General features: G+C 45.3%; 1 protein-coding gene across 1 annotated transcript; it reads right to left on the bottom strand.

Annotated features, from left to right (window-relative positions):
- Window positions 1–1,523: 1,523 nt before the first annotated feature.
- On the bottom strand, window positions 1,524–5,550 carry TMEM86A (transmembrane protein 86A). The gene is made up of 3 exons (XM_081278515.1): window positions 5,273–5,550; window positions 2,949–3,213; window positions 1,524–2,603 (listed from the first exon to the last, which is right to left on the bottom strand). The coding sequence occupies exons 1-3, from the start codon at window positions 5,291–5,293 to the stop codon at window positions 2,167–2,169; spliced, it is 723 nt and encodes a 240-aa protein (XP_081134641.1). The 5' UTR covers window positions 5,294–5,550; the 3' UTR covers window positions 1,524–2,166.
- Window positions 5,551–16,222: the final 10,672 nt, after the last annotated feature.

Genomic DNA, 16,222 nt, shown 5'->3' with positions numbered 1-16,222 from the left:
ACTTGAAATTAGGGTCATTGAGCCTTCTTCCTCTCCTTATTCCTTCCTATTCTCCACCAGGGATCTCGTAGAACCCTAGTTTGGCTGGGCATGTAGCATACACCTATAATTCTAGATTCTTGGGAGGCTGAGATAGGAGGATCATAAGTTCCAAGCCAGCTTTGGCAATTTAGTGAAACCTTGTCTCAAAATAAAATAGAAAAAGGACTGGAGACGTATCTCAGTGGTAGAGTGCCCCTGGGTTCAATCCCTAGTACCATGCAGGCAGGGGAAGAAATCCTTAGTTTGAGGCTCAGTGGTAGAGTTCATGCTTAGTATGCACAAGACTCTAGATTCAATCCCCAGCACCACAAAAAAAAAAACAAAATCCATGAAACCCTAGTTTGAAATATCATTGATTCACCCAACACCTATGAGACTTGAGTGTCCTATATCACATTCCCACAAATGTGTTCTACCAATGGTATATTCACCACCATCCAAGGCTTTCCTTTCTACTTCAGGGTTAGGGCATTGCCTGTTAAAATGCAAATACCCCTGGAGTAGTGTGACATGTTAATCTGACAGGGCTTTATGTCTAAAGTATGAATCAGCCAATCTATTCCTATTCCTCCCAGCTGTTCAACTAAGCCTAAAGTTCCAGAAGAAGGAGATACTTGAAGGGAAATCTGGATCATTTGGAGCAGGCAGCAGGTCTGTAATGGAGAGGGGAGGAGGCAGGCAGCAGTAGAGGACATTGGGTAACTAAAGGTCACCAATATTTCTGGGCACCTGTGCATAGGGAAATTGCATCAAGGACAAATTTGGACAATGGCAAACACTACCCTCCCCCGTCCTCCTAAACTACCTCTCCTCATGCACACATGTGACCAGAGAAGGGAGACCCACTCCAACTAGCACAGTGTCAGCAGAACCAGAGAGCCAGGCTGGCGCCAAGATGCCCTGGCCAAGACTTTGACCCAGGCTGTGAGGACAGCCAGGGCCCCTGGCACCATGCCCCCACCCACTCTCCAGGACAGGCACGTGCATGCTACACAGGCAGACAAACAGGGGAGCCAGTGGCCCTTGATTTTATTTATTTATTTATTTATTTATTTATTTATTTATTTATATTTGGACAGTAGAGGATGGAGTTGCCTCATCCTTCCTTCCCTTGCATTGAATGTGCCTTGGGTCTTAAGACCCTAGAATGTCATTGGAGCCCAGTGTAGGAGGGACAGGGAGGAAAGCACTGAGTGGGTATGTTGGGAGGAAAGGTGCCAGGCTCAGCACCCTTCAGTGGCTCCCTGAGGCCCTCTCCCTATGAGATTTTACAGACAGCAGGCAGAGACATATGGCAGAAAAACACACAGACTAGCTAGGAGACAGACTACACATATACACCACACACACACACACACACACACACACACACACACACACACAGAGCCTGGCCCTTTCCTTTGGCATGGTTTTTACCTTAGCCCTGGGAACAGGAACTAAGGGTGGTGGTATGGGGCCTGAGCTCTGGGCTGGCCTGTGAGTGAGATGGGATCAATTTTAATCCTTGGTATCCACAGGCTCCCAGACCAAGGAAATTCCTCTCCTGCCTACCCTTCACCTCAATAGTCACACTTAAAGATTGAGATTGTTCAAGTAACAAGGATAGTCAAGGGGAAGGGAGATTCCATCTTCATCCAATCTTCCCAACTGTGGGCCTGTTAAAAGGACTTCAAGCCCTGGCCCTGGATCATCTCAACACAGATTTCTCCCCTCTTTCCCTAGACTATACAGAACAGAAAAGTTGGGAGTGGATTCATCCAGCATTGCCACTTGTTCTAGGCATAAGAGATGAAGTCAGACTCTTTCACCTAGTAGGGGAAGGGGCGGGTCAAGAAGCTGAGCACCATTACCCTACAGGAGGTCTTTGACAGTCCTGATGGGGTAGAGGTGGGGTGATGTATTCTGGCTCCAGAAAGGAAGCTGCTTCTCTGAGTACTCGGCACTATCCTGAACCTCTAGCTTTGCTAGGGAGAACCTTCTCCTGCTTACCCCTTCAAACTTGTCAATTCCCAAGTGATACCGACTGCCCAGGCTGGCACTGCAGCCATCCTGATCCAGCTCCTGTAGGTCCCCCAGGGTCTGGACCCCAGTCCTAGGAGAGGGAGGTGAGCAGATCCTGGTCCCTCAGTTGGCCTTGTTCAGTCTATAGTCTTCCACTGGCTCCCGGCTCTCCACAGCTGACAGGGCGATGAGCATCTGAGCAGCATAGTAGGTGGACATGATGACTGCCCGAGAGTATGGCACAGGAAAGCAGAACTGGTTCAGTGCAAGAGTCATGTCTGAGATGATAAAGAGCAGTGCACCACTGCCTGCTGCCAGCTCAGTCCAGCGCCAGGCTGCCCCAGCCAGCTGCAGTCCTGCTATAGCTCGCCAGCCCATGAAGCTGATAAGGGCCACATAGACCCCCACCAGATAGGTGAAGGCACCTGAAAGCCCTGGATAGAGGAGGGCATAGCACAGGCCTGACAGCACTCCCATCACCAGGCCTGTCCGGAGAGCCAGTGGCCGCATGCCAAAGGCTGAGGCGTAGAGCATGTGAGTCACAGCAAACATCAGCAGACCTGGGAGTAAGAGGGGATAAGGGATGCTGAAGGCAAGCTTAGTAATTAATGAGTATTGGGGGGAGTTATTCAACAGATTTTCTATGGAAGTAACAAGTGTAGGAAGATCCACAAAGGTAATGATCACCCCTACACACACACTCCCCTAAAGAACTTCAGAACTGATCACTAGAGTTCACCTAGTGATCAGGCAGTCCTCCAACAGGGGACCCCACACCACAAAAACCCTCTAACTCCCCCATTCAAAAGCTCCCTTTTCTAAATCCTTGCCAACCCCAGGACCCTCTTTCCCCCAGCCCCAGGATCCCCCCTACCCCACCCCCGGCAGTTACTATGACCACTAACCGTGCACAAAGTAGCCCTGGTCTTGCCAGATGAGGAAGGCATCACCTAGGGCAGAGAAGACGAGCCCCACAAAGATGAGGATGGCGCTGGGGTGGGCCAGCAGGAATCCAAGGCCATGGGCCAGAAGGAAGAGCCAGAGGCAGAAGATAGGCAGGCACTTGATGAGGGCACTGACCCACGACGGGCTGGATGAGGGTAGCCAGAGCACAAAATATACACAGGTGGCCTTGAAGAAAGGCACCAGTTTGGGTCCCTCGCTCTTCACCTGGAGGATACAGGACAAAGGCAGCACTCAGAGCTTTGGAGTTCAGAAGCTCATAATGGGGCTCAGAGTCAGTACCTTCAACCCAGATATCCACCCTAGAGACAGGCCTATGACCCCCCATACCACCCCAAACAGGGAAGGGTGATATACAGAAACCCAGTCTGGCCTGCCCCAACCCCCAGCAGAGTCTAAACAACCCATCATCACCCTGAGGCTCCATTTATTAGGAGGGGAAAGGGCTCCATTTGACTACTCTTGGCTCTGGGTCTGGGCCAAAAGCAAACAGTCTTTAAGAAAGTGTCCCCTTCTGCAACCCAACATGCCTCCCCCTTCTGGTCCCCTTCCTTTTCCTCCCTAGGACCCCTTTAGCCTCTCACCTGCCAGCATCAGCACTACCCCAGCTATCTGGAATTGGAATGAAATCAGTAGGAAACAGACACCCAGACTGGCCAACTCAAGATCCTCAATAATGAGGCCAGGACACAGGCTTAGGGCCTGGCAACACAAGGAATGTGGGAGGGTAGGCAGTGACAACCTCCTCCTGCTCCAACTCCTCTTCCTTTTTGGCCAGTCTACTCCTCATTCTCCACTCTATCTGCCTTAGACTAAAGGTAGCTTATCAAGACAAGGAAAGGTACTAAGGATGCTAGAGAAACAGACTCATTGGTTGGAAACAAGAAAAATGTCCCTGAAATACCAAGATTTCAAGTATCAGGGGAAGGAAGGTGCATGTCTGTCAGTCTTGTTTCCCAGAGAACAAGAGCAACTCAACTACACCAGAAATAAGCAGGAAGGGGGGTAGGATGGGGGTTCTTTTCCCAGCTTCTGATCTGGAGCCAGCAAACAGACTGGGAGATGGAGAACTGAGAGGAGGAAGTTAGAGCAGCTGACTTGGTCTCAGCCAGATTAGGGGGGGAGGGTGGCAAAAGAAAGAAAGGTTGTACCCAAGGGCTGCAAGGACAGTCCAAGCTGGAGGAGGTGACTGCTACAGATATTTTGCATCTGGGTTCCCTCAAGCTACATTCCTTGGGCTGCTAGTTCAGGGTCTTGGAGGGTGATTTGTAAAAGTGCTAAAGTGATTGTGTCTCTGGCTAGGTGAGCTGTCCAACACAGGGCTTTGGGGAGACACTCAAGACTCCTATACCACCAGTTACCTGGGTATGGATCAGACGTGATAAAGGGGACTAGGAAGAAGCAAATGTGTGGTACAGGGTCTAAGCCTGCTCTTTCTCTGCCAGAGGTGAAAGCAGGGAGTAAAGATGAGTTCCTCTACCCCCTGGAAATTTCCTTATCAAGGCTGGTCAGGGTAAGGGCATGGCCAGAGGAGGAGACTGGAAGGGATGGTCAGCTTCACAACATCCACTTGTCAGCCTCTCAGAGCATCAACTGTCCTTTCCATCCTCCTCCCCTAGTCCCATATTTTCTGAGAAACTGGCATTAGGTGGGAAGACCAGTACTAGATACAGAAGGGTGGGGAAACACAAAAAAAGGTTCAAGTTGAGAAAGTCTGAAAAGGAGGCGATGTCAAGAGAGAATGACCCATCTTCCCCTAGCACATTATCAGGATTGCTTAGATTCAGGGGCGTCCTCTCCTGCGCCCCCGACTTGTTTATAACGTAAGGAAGAGGAGAAGACCAACTTGGGACAGGATTCCCGAGCAGTCCCAGTCGCCCTCCTCCGCTCCGCCCTCTCCCACGCCTTCCTGTGGTCCTCCTACGCAGAACCCGTAGGCCCCAGGCAGTCCTCTCCCTCTCCCAGGCCGCGACCCCGTCGACCCGCGCCAGACACACACAGGTCAACAAAGTCACGCTTCCGAGTCACGTGCCCAGTGTTTTCCTCCCTCCCGCAAGCGGGCGGGAGGTTGGGGGGCGCTCGGAGGGCGGGCACAGCTGGTCTGGGGAGCAGAGGGCCGTGACAACGCCCGACTCACGCTGGGGGAAGCCGGCCGCAGCGCGACCCCCGGCCCCGCCTCACCCCAAAACAGTTTGGCCTGCGGCAGCCCGGTCATCAGGCCAATGGGCTCTGGCCACACGGGACACTGGCTGGCTCGTTCACTCACCACAGTGAACGGGGACACCATGGCGACCGCGGCTGGCACCCGCTCCGGGTTACAGCGGCCAGGTCGCACCCGCGGCCAGGTGAGCAGGAGACGACGTAACAGCCTGGAGGTGGACGACAGTACCTCCCGCGCGCCGGGAGCTCGGAGTTCTATCTGCGAACCCCGCAAAGTCGCCACAGACACCGCCAATCAGCGGGCCGAAGTCCAGTGTGGGCGGGGCGCTGCTGGAGATGCCGGCCCGGCCCTCCCCGCTTCTGCCTCAAGAAATGAGCTTTCTCACTGGGAGGCCCAGGCCCCGCCCCCGAACTCAAGCCTGGGCATCCCGGACGTTGAGGTTGACCCCCCCCCCCACAATGCCTGGGTGAGGACAGAGCTTGGCTCTGCCCTGGACACATTTTCTCATAACCCAGGAACAAAAGGCAATGAAAGGCAGACTCTCTGCAGCCTTTAAACTTGCAGTCCCTGTAGACACAACTGCAATTAGATACAACTCTGAGTACAAATACATCCAAATGGACACACAGTGGTCAACAGACATAACCTTCAACATGAGAAGAGAATATATATATAAGTACACAGAAGCCATAGACCCATAATTGTAACATATACACAAGCACATACAGAATCACAATTACACTGAAAAAGTATAGACACAAAACCATCAACTGTGGATTGACCCTACCACAATCACCCCCCACCCCTTTTTAAATTTTTATTTATTTATTTATTTGTTTGTTTGTTTGTTTATTTATTTATTTATTTATTTATTTTGGTCTGGTACTAGGTTTGAAGCCAGGGGCACTTTGCCACTGAGCTACATCCCCAGCCGTTTTAAAAGTTTTTTGTTATTGTTGTTGTTTTATTTTGTTTTAAGATGAGATCTTGTTAATTGGCTGAGGCTGGACCTCTATCCTTTACCACAAAAACAGACAAACATAGGCAAGCAGCAGCCCATAGACCCATAATTCTAACACAGAAACAAACAGTCATACTCAATTGCCCTTAGACACACACCTCTCACAACTCAGACAACTGTAACACATACACCAAAAAAAAAAAAAAAAAAAAACAGGAATGACACGCAGAATTGAGCACACTTAAGAATTCAGAGCGTGGGGCTGGGGATGTGGCTCAAGCTGTAGCGCGCTCGTCTTGCATGCGTGCGGCCCGGGTTCGATCCTCAGCACCACATACAGATGAGGATGTTGTGTCTGCCGAGAACTAAAAAATAAATATTAAAAATTCTCTCTCTCCCTCTATCACTCTCTCTTTAAAAAAAAAAAAAAAAAAAAAAAAAAAAAGAATTCAGAGCGGTGCAAACTAAATTGGCCAGAAATACAAACTAAGTGAATTTAATGTTGACATTACGTAGACCAACAGTACAGAAGCACATCTGGAACTCAGACTCATGGGCAGACTGGTAGGTAATTAAATGGACTGAAATCTAGTCCCAATTTTGATTGCCCTGTGATTTGATGAATCTCTTCTCTCTGACCTTGACTTACTCATCTGTGAGATAAATGAATGATCTCTAAGCTTCTGCCCAATTCCACCTGACATGTGTAGGATGGGGAAAGGAAAAGGGCTGCTGGTTTCAGAAAATTTAAATCCAGCAGACTTGCTGCAGTAGAGGAGCAGAAGCTGTGTTTCTGAATTTGGGAATTGGGGAGAAAAGAATGACCAGATCTAGTTAGCAGTCATCAGGAGTATCATCCTGGAATGGTGACATGGAAGCCCTCCTGCTGGAACCCAGCCTTGTACTGTCCCAGGAGAGTTGCACAGACTGAAATCTCCTGTGAGCCCCTTCCACAATAGGTATCCTCCTTTGTTTTCTGGGCCCTACCCACCTTTTCCTAAGCCTGTGCTATTGACCTGACACCCAGTCAAAGAAGAAATACCCCTCTGCTAGTGACAAAATTGACAACTAGAGTCATGCTGGGAGTGGTGGTCCATACCTGTAATCCTAGCAACTCAGCAGGCTAAGGCAGGAGGATTTCAAGTTCAAGGCCAGCCTGGACAATTTAGGCCCTGCCTCAAATTCCTTTTTCTTTCTTTTTTATTTTTTTTCTTTCCTTTTTTTTTTTTTTTTAATTTTGTGGCACTGAGGGTTGAACCCAGGGTCACTTTACCACTAAGCTACTTCCCCAACCCTTTTTATTTTTTTTATTTTGAGACAGAGTTTTGCTAAATTGCCAAGGCTGGCCTTGTACTTGCAATCCTTCTGCCTCCTCATCCCAAGTTGCAGAATTTATAGGTGTATGCTACCATGCTGGGGAAATAGCTCAGTGATAGAGCACCATGATACAATCTCCAATGCCACAATAAAATAAAATAGCCAGAGATTCAGAACCTGATGCAATTAAGTGTGTGAGTCAAGACTTCTCACAGACAGGATGGGAAGCAGCCACCCACAGCCATTGGCTCCTCCCCTACAGGCACTTCCACCATAGAACCCTGTGGTCAATGAACTCTGCCTGCTCTCTTTTCTGTTTTCTCTATTGTCAGGGGCTGTGAGAAGACCCACCTTACCAAAATGGGGGACTAGAATTGCTGTCTGTCTGTCTGGCATGCTCTCTCTCTCTCTCTCTCTCTCTCTCTCTCTCTCTCTCTCTCACACACACACACACACACACACACACACATGCACACACCCCTACAAAATGTGCTGCTTGTAAATAACACTGGACTGAGAGAAATACTGTACTTATTACTGGTCCCTCCTTTTCTGTGACTTACTAGTTGTATAATTACCATGCCATCTTTGAAGTCTCAGTTCCCTCATCAAGAAAATGGAGGACTTATACAAGAAGATAGGTATAAACATTCCAGTTTTCCTGTTCCACCCTCCAATGTCACTTAAGGGATAGTTCTCAAACCAAGAGTAGCCAAGGCAGGGTATTTTTCATTTCTATGAACCTTCATTTAAAAATTGAGACAGTTGGACTGGGAGTATAGCTAAGTGGTAGAGTGCTTGCCCAGCATGGAAGAGGCCATGGGTTCATTTCCAGCACTGAAAAAGAAAACAGGAAAAAAGAGAAAGAAGGTGGACTTTTCCAGTGATTCACAAGCAGGACCTATAAAAATTCCTTGGGAAGTTTTTAAAATATAAATGTCCTTGTCCCACCCTAGACCTACTAATTCATAGATTTAACAAATTTATATACACAGATACTTAAATATACAAAATATGAAATCTATCATTGTTATCCACAGGGTTTGACTCAGTACTTGATTGCCCAATAGGCAAACTAACCATATATATGTGTCACTCACAAAGCTGAGACATCTTCCCTCTATGCTGGTTATTCTTCATTTGCACTCCCACCAAGATCCATTCTTGGTATTTCAAGATCCACCAGGCTCTTTTATTCTTTTTTTTAATAAAGTCTTAAAAACAGTTTATTATTTTTTTTTATTTTATTATTAGTTGTTCAAAACATTACAAAGTTCTTGACATATCATACTTCATACATTTGATTCAAGCGGATTATGAACTCCCATTTTTAACCCCGTATACAGATTGCAGAATCACATCCACTTTTACACATCCACTTTTTTACATACTGCCATACTAGTGTATGTTATATTCTGCTGCCCTTCCTATCCTCTACTATCCCCCTTCCCCTCCCCCTCCCCTCCCAGGCTCTTTTATTCTAATCCTAACATCCTGCCCTGGGAGTTCAAGCTCTATAGGATATATTACCATGGTTCACCAGGGGGCTTCTAATGGAGTTCAGCTAATGAGAGTCAGAGACCAGTCTGAGCATGGGAGGAGAACAGATAAAGTCTGCTGAACCAATCTGAGAACTGGCAGTTCTAGAAGCTGTACTCCTCCATTGTTAGCTCCAGGCTCCCTTCCTGAACCTTCAGGCCCAGGGTGGTTTCCTGAGCTAGTTATGTCATTAACATAGATTAAACAAGTGTGTGTCTTTACGCAATGTCTGAACTTACTGAATAACAATAAATTCACAGGCTATACCACCTTCAACAGTGGCAGCTCACTGAGTACCTGTGGGTCACCAGACAATCCTAAACAGGGAAATCACAATTTTTTATTTTGTTGTGGTGGTTGTTTGTTTTGTCTTGTTTGAGACAGGGTCTTGCTAAGTTGCTGAGGCTGGCCTCAAATTTGCCATTCTCCTGCCTCAGCCTCCCAAATTGCTGGGATTATAGGCTTGGGCCACCATGCCCTTTTATTCCAATCCTAACTAAAAATATCTAAAACACTTATCTAAAAAAAAAAATACACATATATACCACAATTTCTTAATACACATATATACCACAATTTTTATATCTCACATTACACTTTGCAAGTGTTACAGAATGGCTAAGAAAGGGTTAAGGCAGCCACAGAGATTAATGAGGCTAAACTGAGAGCAAAGCCAGAGATCAGATATAAATGCAAAATACCACTGAAAGTGGTTAGATAAGATTACAAATGAGCCAAAGATCTTGTTCAGAGCACAGAGCTGTCAAAGTGCAGGAACTTACTCTAGGTCAGAGTGTCAGCTTCTTATGTCAGCTTGGAATGGGCCTATGCAGGTTGTCATGGGCTGGAGAACCCATGCTGTGCTAAAGCCCCTGGACAGAGGATAAAACATTAATTGCTATAGAAATTTGGGGCTGGGGATGTGGCTCAAGCGGTAGCGCACTCGCCTGGCATGCGTGCGGCCCGGGTTCGATCCTCAGCACCACATACCAACAAAGATGTTGTGTCCGCCGAGAACTAAAAAATAAATATTAAAAATTCTCTCTCTCTCTCTCTCACTCTCTCTTTAAAAAAAAAAAAAGAAATTTTAAGGGCAAGGCTCATGACAAATGACAAGATGACAGGGTCAGTGCACCTCCTTTTATGGACCCCAGTTGAGAGGGTCACTTCATTCAGTGGTTGGGTGTGTTCTATAAGCTCATGGACCTGGTTTTTCTGAAATGAGTTTGATAAGCCTGTGCATCCATATGTTTCTGATTAATTCAGTAAGTTCACAGGTGGTCATTTTTATTTGCATGATTAATTTATTTTTCTCTTAGGTTGTGGTAGGCTGATGGTGGTTGTTAACTTGTTGGTTGTAGATGTAGAGTCATTCTACCTCAGCACTTGTACACAAAATGGAATAACTCATGGCAAACCACTGCCAGCTTGAAAACTGTTGTTTAATTCTTTGTAGAATAACCCAGAGCAGGGTTACTGCTCTCTGCAGTGGCAGGGCCTCTTCATCCATGACTAATTTTTTTTTTAACCCTGTCCACATCTGTGCAGATAATCATTAAATTCTCTTCAGGTAAATTCTTGAGATGCCAGCACCCTGATTGATACAGGCACCAACAAGCCACTAGCCCATTCCAAAAAGAAAGAGCTTTTTCTAATTTTATACATTTTGGTAAGGTTGTATTTGTTCTAAAAATCAATTTTATTTACTAGTCAGTGTTTTTTATTTTGAATTGCATATTTCAGGGGCAGAGAGTAGAATAGAGCTGGCTGAAAATTGGCAATCCTTCCTTTCTTTTTATTAATTTTTTTTTATTTTTTAACTACATGACAGCAGTGGAAAGCATTACAATTCTTATTACACATATAGGGCACATTTTTTCATAAATCTGTATAAAGGTATGTTCACGCCAATTTATGCCTTTATACATGTACTTTGTTGTTGTTGTTGTTGTTGTTGTTGCATTACAATTCTTAATACACATATATACCACAATTTTTGTACCTCTGTTTGTATAAAGTATGTTGACACCCAATTCAAGTCTTCATACATGTACTTTGTATAATGATGTCCATCACATTCCACCAACCTTGCTAATCCCCTGCCCCCTCCCTTTCCCTCCCACCGGCAATCCTTCCTTTCTGTACCCAAAATGACTTATTAGCATGGTCTTTTTCATGAAGCTTTGAATTGTCTCTGTATTTGTTTGTGTCTTCTGTAAGAATTGAGCCCTTTCACTCATTCATCCATCCAACAAAATGTTTACTATGCATCTAATATGTGTGTGAAATGCTGGAGTTGAAAATATTGAGTAAAATACAGACTGTCCTCATGGAGCTCACAGTTCACGCAGACAGGAAGGTAAACAAGTGATGCAGTATGGCAACTGAAATAGTTCAGGTATGAAGATAAGTCACAGGTGACATCAAAAAGATATCAGGAACATTCATTGCACCTGTCACAGTTGAGGAAGCTGGGGCTAAATCTAGAAGGATGAGTTGGTGTTAATTAAGCAGACACCAAGGTTGTGACACTGACAGAGGAAATTGGATGTGGACATAAAAGCAACAGAGAGCTGGGTGTTGTGGTGCATGCCTATAACTCCAGTGACTCAAAGGCTGAGGCAGTAGAATTGCAAGTTCAAGGCCAGCCTCAGCAAATTAGCGAGGCTCTAAGCAACTTAGTGAAAACCTTTCTCAAAATTAAAAAAAAAAAAAATGGTGAGGGGTGGGCTGGGGATGCAACTCAGGAATTAATCATCCCTTGGTTCAATTCCCCAGTATCGGGCTGGGGATGTGGCTCAAGCAGTAGCGTGCTCGCCTGGCATGTGTATGCCCGGGTTCGATCCTCAGCACCATATACAAACAAAGATGTTGTGTCCACCGATAAATAAAAAAAAAAATAAATTCTCTCTCTCTCTCTCTCTCTCTCTCTCTCTCTCTCTCTCTCTCTCTCTCTCTCTTCCTAAAAAAACAAAAATCCCCAGTATCAATACTAATACTAATACTAATGGCATAAGAGAGACTGAGTTCAAAGAAGTGCCTGTAGTACTTGGATGAGCAGAAGAGTCAAAATGGAAAGACTACAGAAGTAAGCATGAGCCAGGTCAGGAAGGCCCTTGAATGTTCTACTAAGGAAATTGGACTTGACCTTGGCCAATTATCTTCTGTTCCTTAGTTCTCTCGTTTGTTCTGATTCTCATATACCAGAAACATGGACAATGCATAGAAGAATAATCAACCATCATTCTGGACTTGCCCTGCATTCTCCTGTGGGACTTTCTCAGTGGCCCACTCCATCTCTGACCTCCATCGTTTTGCCTCAGGATAATTTCTCCTCACTTAGATTGCCCCATATGAGATTGTAATCCACCTCTAAACTGTTTGCCTTTTTCCAGACTGGCTGCCAAAGATCTCAGCTAATTTCTCTGTGTCTGTTCCACCCTCAGAGCACTTCTAAGCAACTCTCAGAACCCCTATCCCTAGAAATATGGGGAGGCAATTAGAAATGTTGAGGGTGTCACAAGGTTAGTTTTGGTAGCCGCGTGTGTGTGTGGGGGGGTGAGTTGATGAGTTGTTAAAAATCGAGCTGAATATGTGTTAGCCAAGTGCAGGTGTTTGGGAGGAGCTAGATACAGATCTATACCTCTGTCCCATAAGTGAAGATCGGTGTAGACTTAGAAGTCATAGACATACTGAATGCTCTGTGGATGTGATTAACCATGAAATGGTCTTGAGGGAGTAGAGAAGGACCAGACCAATTCCTGGGGCAGTGGGGTGAGGGGGAAATGGCACTCAAGGGAATGGTAGAAAAAAGAGAACAAAGTGGAACAAATACACAGGTAAAAGATATGTTGACAGGAAACCCTCATCATTATACAAAATACATGTATGAAGATGTGAATTTGGTGTCAACATACCTTATATATAATCAGAGATATGATAAATTATTGTATAATGGTGTATTAAAATTATAATGCAAAAAAAATAATTAATTTAAATATATATATATATATATATATATATATATATATTGACAGCCTAGAAATGTAGCTCAGTGGTAAAGTGCTCCCCTAGCATGTATGAGGCCCTAGGTTTGATCCCTGTTACTAAGCCCATGCACACATGTACTCATATACAAAAGATATGCTGAGGAGGTATCTATTACACCCACATGTACCCAAACTCCAAGTACACTAACAGGGAAAGAAACAGACATATTCAGAGAAGTACACATTCATGCAAATGTTTTGTGGGTTTTGGTTTTGTTTGTAGTACTGAGGATCAAACCCGGTGGTGCTCTACAACTGAGCTACAACCCCAGACCTTTTTATTTTTTATTTTTTCATTTGAGACAGGGTCTAAGGTACTGAGGTTGCCCTCATACTTACTGTCCTCCTGCAACCTCCCCACCAGTTGTAATTATAGCATGCACCACTGGGCCCAGCTGATCTGTGGTTTTTGTGATTTGGTTTCTTCCTTCCAAACAGGTGACAGCTGGTGGTTCTGCTTCTCTTCTGTGGTGAACCAAAAGCTTTGCAGACAGAGAACCATGACCCGTTATCATTCTTAACCCTATGCTCCATGGTCTGTGTGAGGTTTCACACCCCAAACCCTGACCTAGGGCATTCCTTCAGGCCCCTTCTGCCCTTTCTTCTTCCAGGAACCAACCTAGGAATACCAAATGCTAGTGTCACCCATTCTCTGAAGACAACCATTCCAGAGTGCCTTTGTCATGCTGGAGTCCATTTGGGTCAGGGAAATAAGCCCTGGAGTAGCCAATGTGACGCATGATGCAGGGTGGGTTCCTGGAAGCAGTTATGGACAAAAGATGTCAGCAGAATTCACCTTTCCAGATCCGTAGTGAGGGCTAATTTTTCATGCTGTCCTGAGATAACAGGCAGGGAGGGCAGGATCCATGAGGACATTATGGATTTTTTGATTAGACTGTGGGTTTTGGGCCAGACACCCCAGGGCTTAAAGTCCAGGCTTTTCATCTACTGTGTACCCTTAGCAAATTATTTAACTTCTCTGACTCTCAGTTTCCTTTTATATAAAATACAAAACCTGGCAAGGGTGGTCTGAAGGGGAGTTTGTTAATGCTGTACCACATCCAGCACAGTCCTTCACCCCGAGATGCTTACTCTCCCCCCCCCCCTTTTTTTTTTTTTTTTTTTTTTTGGATAGATTGACAAGTGCATTGTCAGGCCTTGAGGCACCAGTGGATTTTTCTAACTATAAATTTGCCCAACTAAGGGTCTCTTAATGAGATTCATTACCAGGAATGAGCCAGAAGGGATTCCTTTCACTGTAGTATGTGGGATTTGATGACCTTCAATACCCGAGCTTCCAGAGTCCCAGGGTCCGTGAAACCTTTTTGGTTTTTGTGGTATTTTTTTTTTCTTGTATGTTTTTTTTGTTTTTTGTTTTTTGGAACCAGGGATTGAACCCAGGGGCACTCTACCACTGAGCCATAACCCCAGCCTTTTTTTGTATTTCATTTAGAGACAGGATCTCACTGAGTGGCTTAGGGCCTAATTGCTGAGGCTGGCTTTGAACTTGCAATCCTCTTATGTCAGCCTCCGAAGCTGCTGGGATTACAGGCATGTGCCACCACACCTGACCCCAAGTGTTTTTATTAAGTCCTTGTGTTGTGGTCATCCAAGTTCAGCTTTCTCATCACCCTCAGTTCCCATAGTTATACAACCCGCATTCACACCCTAAGTTCCCTTGTCTGCACCTTTGGTTTGCTCCTTCCTCAGTGTTGGAAAGTTAGTAGGAGGAAATAGAAACAAAAAAGGAGAAGTGTCAGGGAGTTAGACAAGAGAGAGAGAAAAAAAAAACTCAAGGATTTCACTCACCAAGCCCCCTAGGACCCTGAATTAATTTACCCAGGAACTTCTGATTCAAGGGCTTTAGGGTGGAGCCCTAACATCTGTATTTTTAAAAAATGTTTTCTCCTCAATCTCAGTGCCTACGGGCTAATTTTGGAGCAGACCTCCCTAAGTCTTCCTCTTGGAGACCCATCTCCCCAGACAACAGATGATCTGCCCTGCTCAGACCCCTTTTCTACAAGCAGATGAACCTCACTGGTGATGAGAGTGAAGGTTGCACATGTTAGGCAAATGATCCACCACTAAATACACCCCTAGTCCCTAGCATTTATTACACTCTTACAATGGGGCTAGACTTATCTGGGACATAGATATGAACAAAGCAGACCTTCTCTGCAGGGTGTGGTACAGCACACCAGTAATCCCAGCTACTCAGGAGGCTGAAGCAGGATAAACCACAAATTCAAGGCCAGCCTGGGAAATTTAGTAAGTTCCTGCTTCAAATTTTAAAATAAAGGTGGTGGGGGAAGTGTTTGGGATGTAGCCGAAGTGCTACTGGGTTCAATTGTCAGTACTAAAAAAAAAAAAACAACCAAAGTTTCTTTGTCTTCATGGAGTTCACAGTCTACCTGGAGAAGCCAACACAATGATGTTCCTCTCCCCAGTTCTCCAAGGACCAAAAAAACTGGACAGGAGCATCGAGGCCTAGCTGGGTTTTTGAGAAGATTGCTCTCATGCACCAGAAGTGGAGAATATAACAGTGAAGCTGAGGAACCCGGTACAAAGGTCTCTTGTTTATTTTACCTCTGCCCTCTCCAAATTCTTTCCTATTCCAGCTCGGCTTCCTGCCTCCCATCCGGAGAAGGGCAAACTTTGGGAGCATGTAGTAATCATGTACTACGATAAGGTTTAGACTGGAAATGAGAAGTGACTGGAATTGTGACCACACTCCTCTTCTTGTTCCCAACCCTCATGGCTCCCAGGATACGAAGAAGAGGAAAGACAGTTGTTGAGTTGGAAGCACAAAGCAGTTCAATTCCCCCCCTCCCCAGAACTGAACATTTGATCCATTCTTATTACTACACCACAAAACACCCAGTACCTGCAACAAGCTTCTGAACCTTCCTTGTATGTGGATGTATTATGAGTGATCTCCATTTGCTCCAGGGCAAGCCAGCTTAGGAAACAGGCTCACAGAGTTGAGGAGTTTTTTTTTTTTTTGTTTTGTTTTTTTAATAGTCTGCATATGGTATTAACAGAACCAGTCAAATTATAAAAACACTTGGACACTGAACTGGTGTTGCTTATTTCTTTTTTTTTTTTTTTAACTTTTGCTAAGTAAGGGATTTAAAAAGGAAACAAACTATCAACTCACCACCATTGCTTCATAAAAGATATTTTAACTCT

This window comes from Spermophilus citellus, assembly GCF_964194105.1.
Source record: "Spermophilus citellus genome assembly, chromosome: 2".
In the NCBI taxonomy this organism is placed as follows: domain Eukaryota; kingdom Metazoa; phylum Chordata; class Mammalia; order Rodentia; family Sciuridae; genus Spermophilus; species Spermophilus citellus.
The sequence above is the reverse complement of the archived record's forward strand: the minus strand, read 5'-3'. Positions and strand labels throughout refer to the sequence as shown.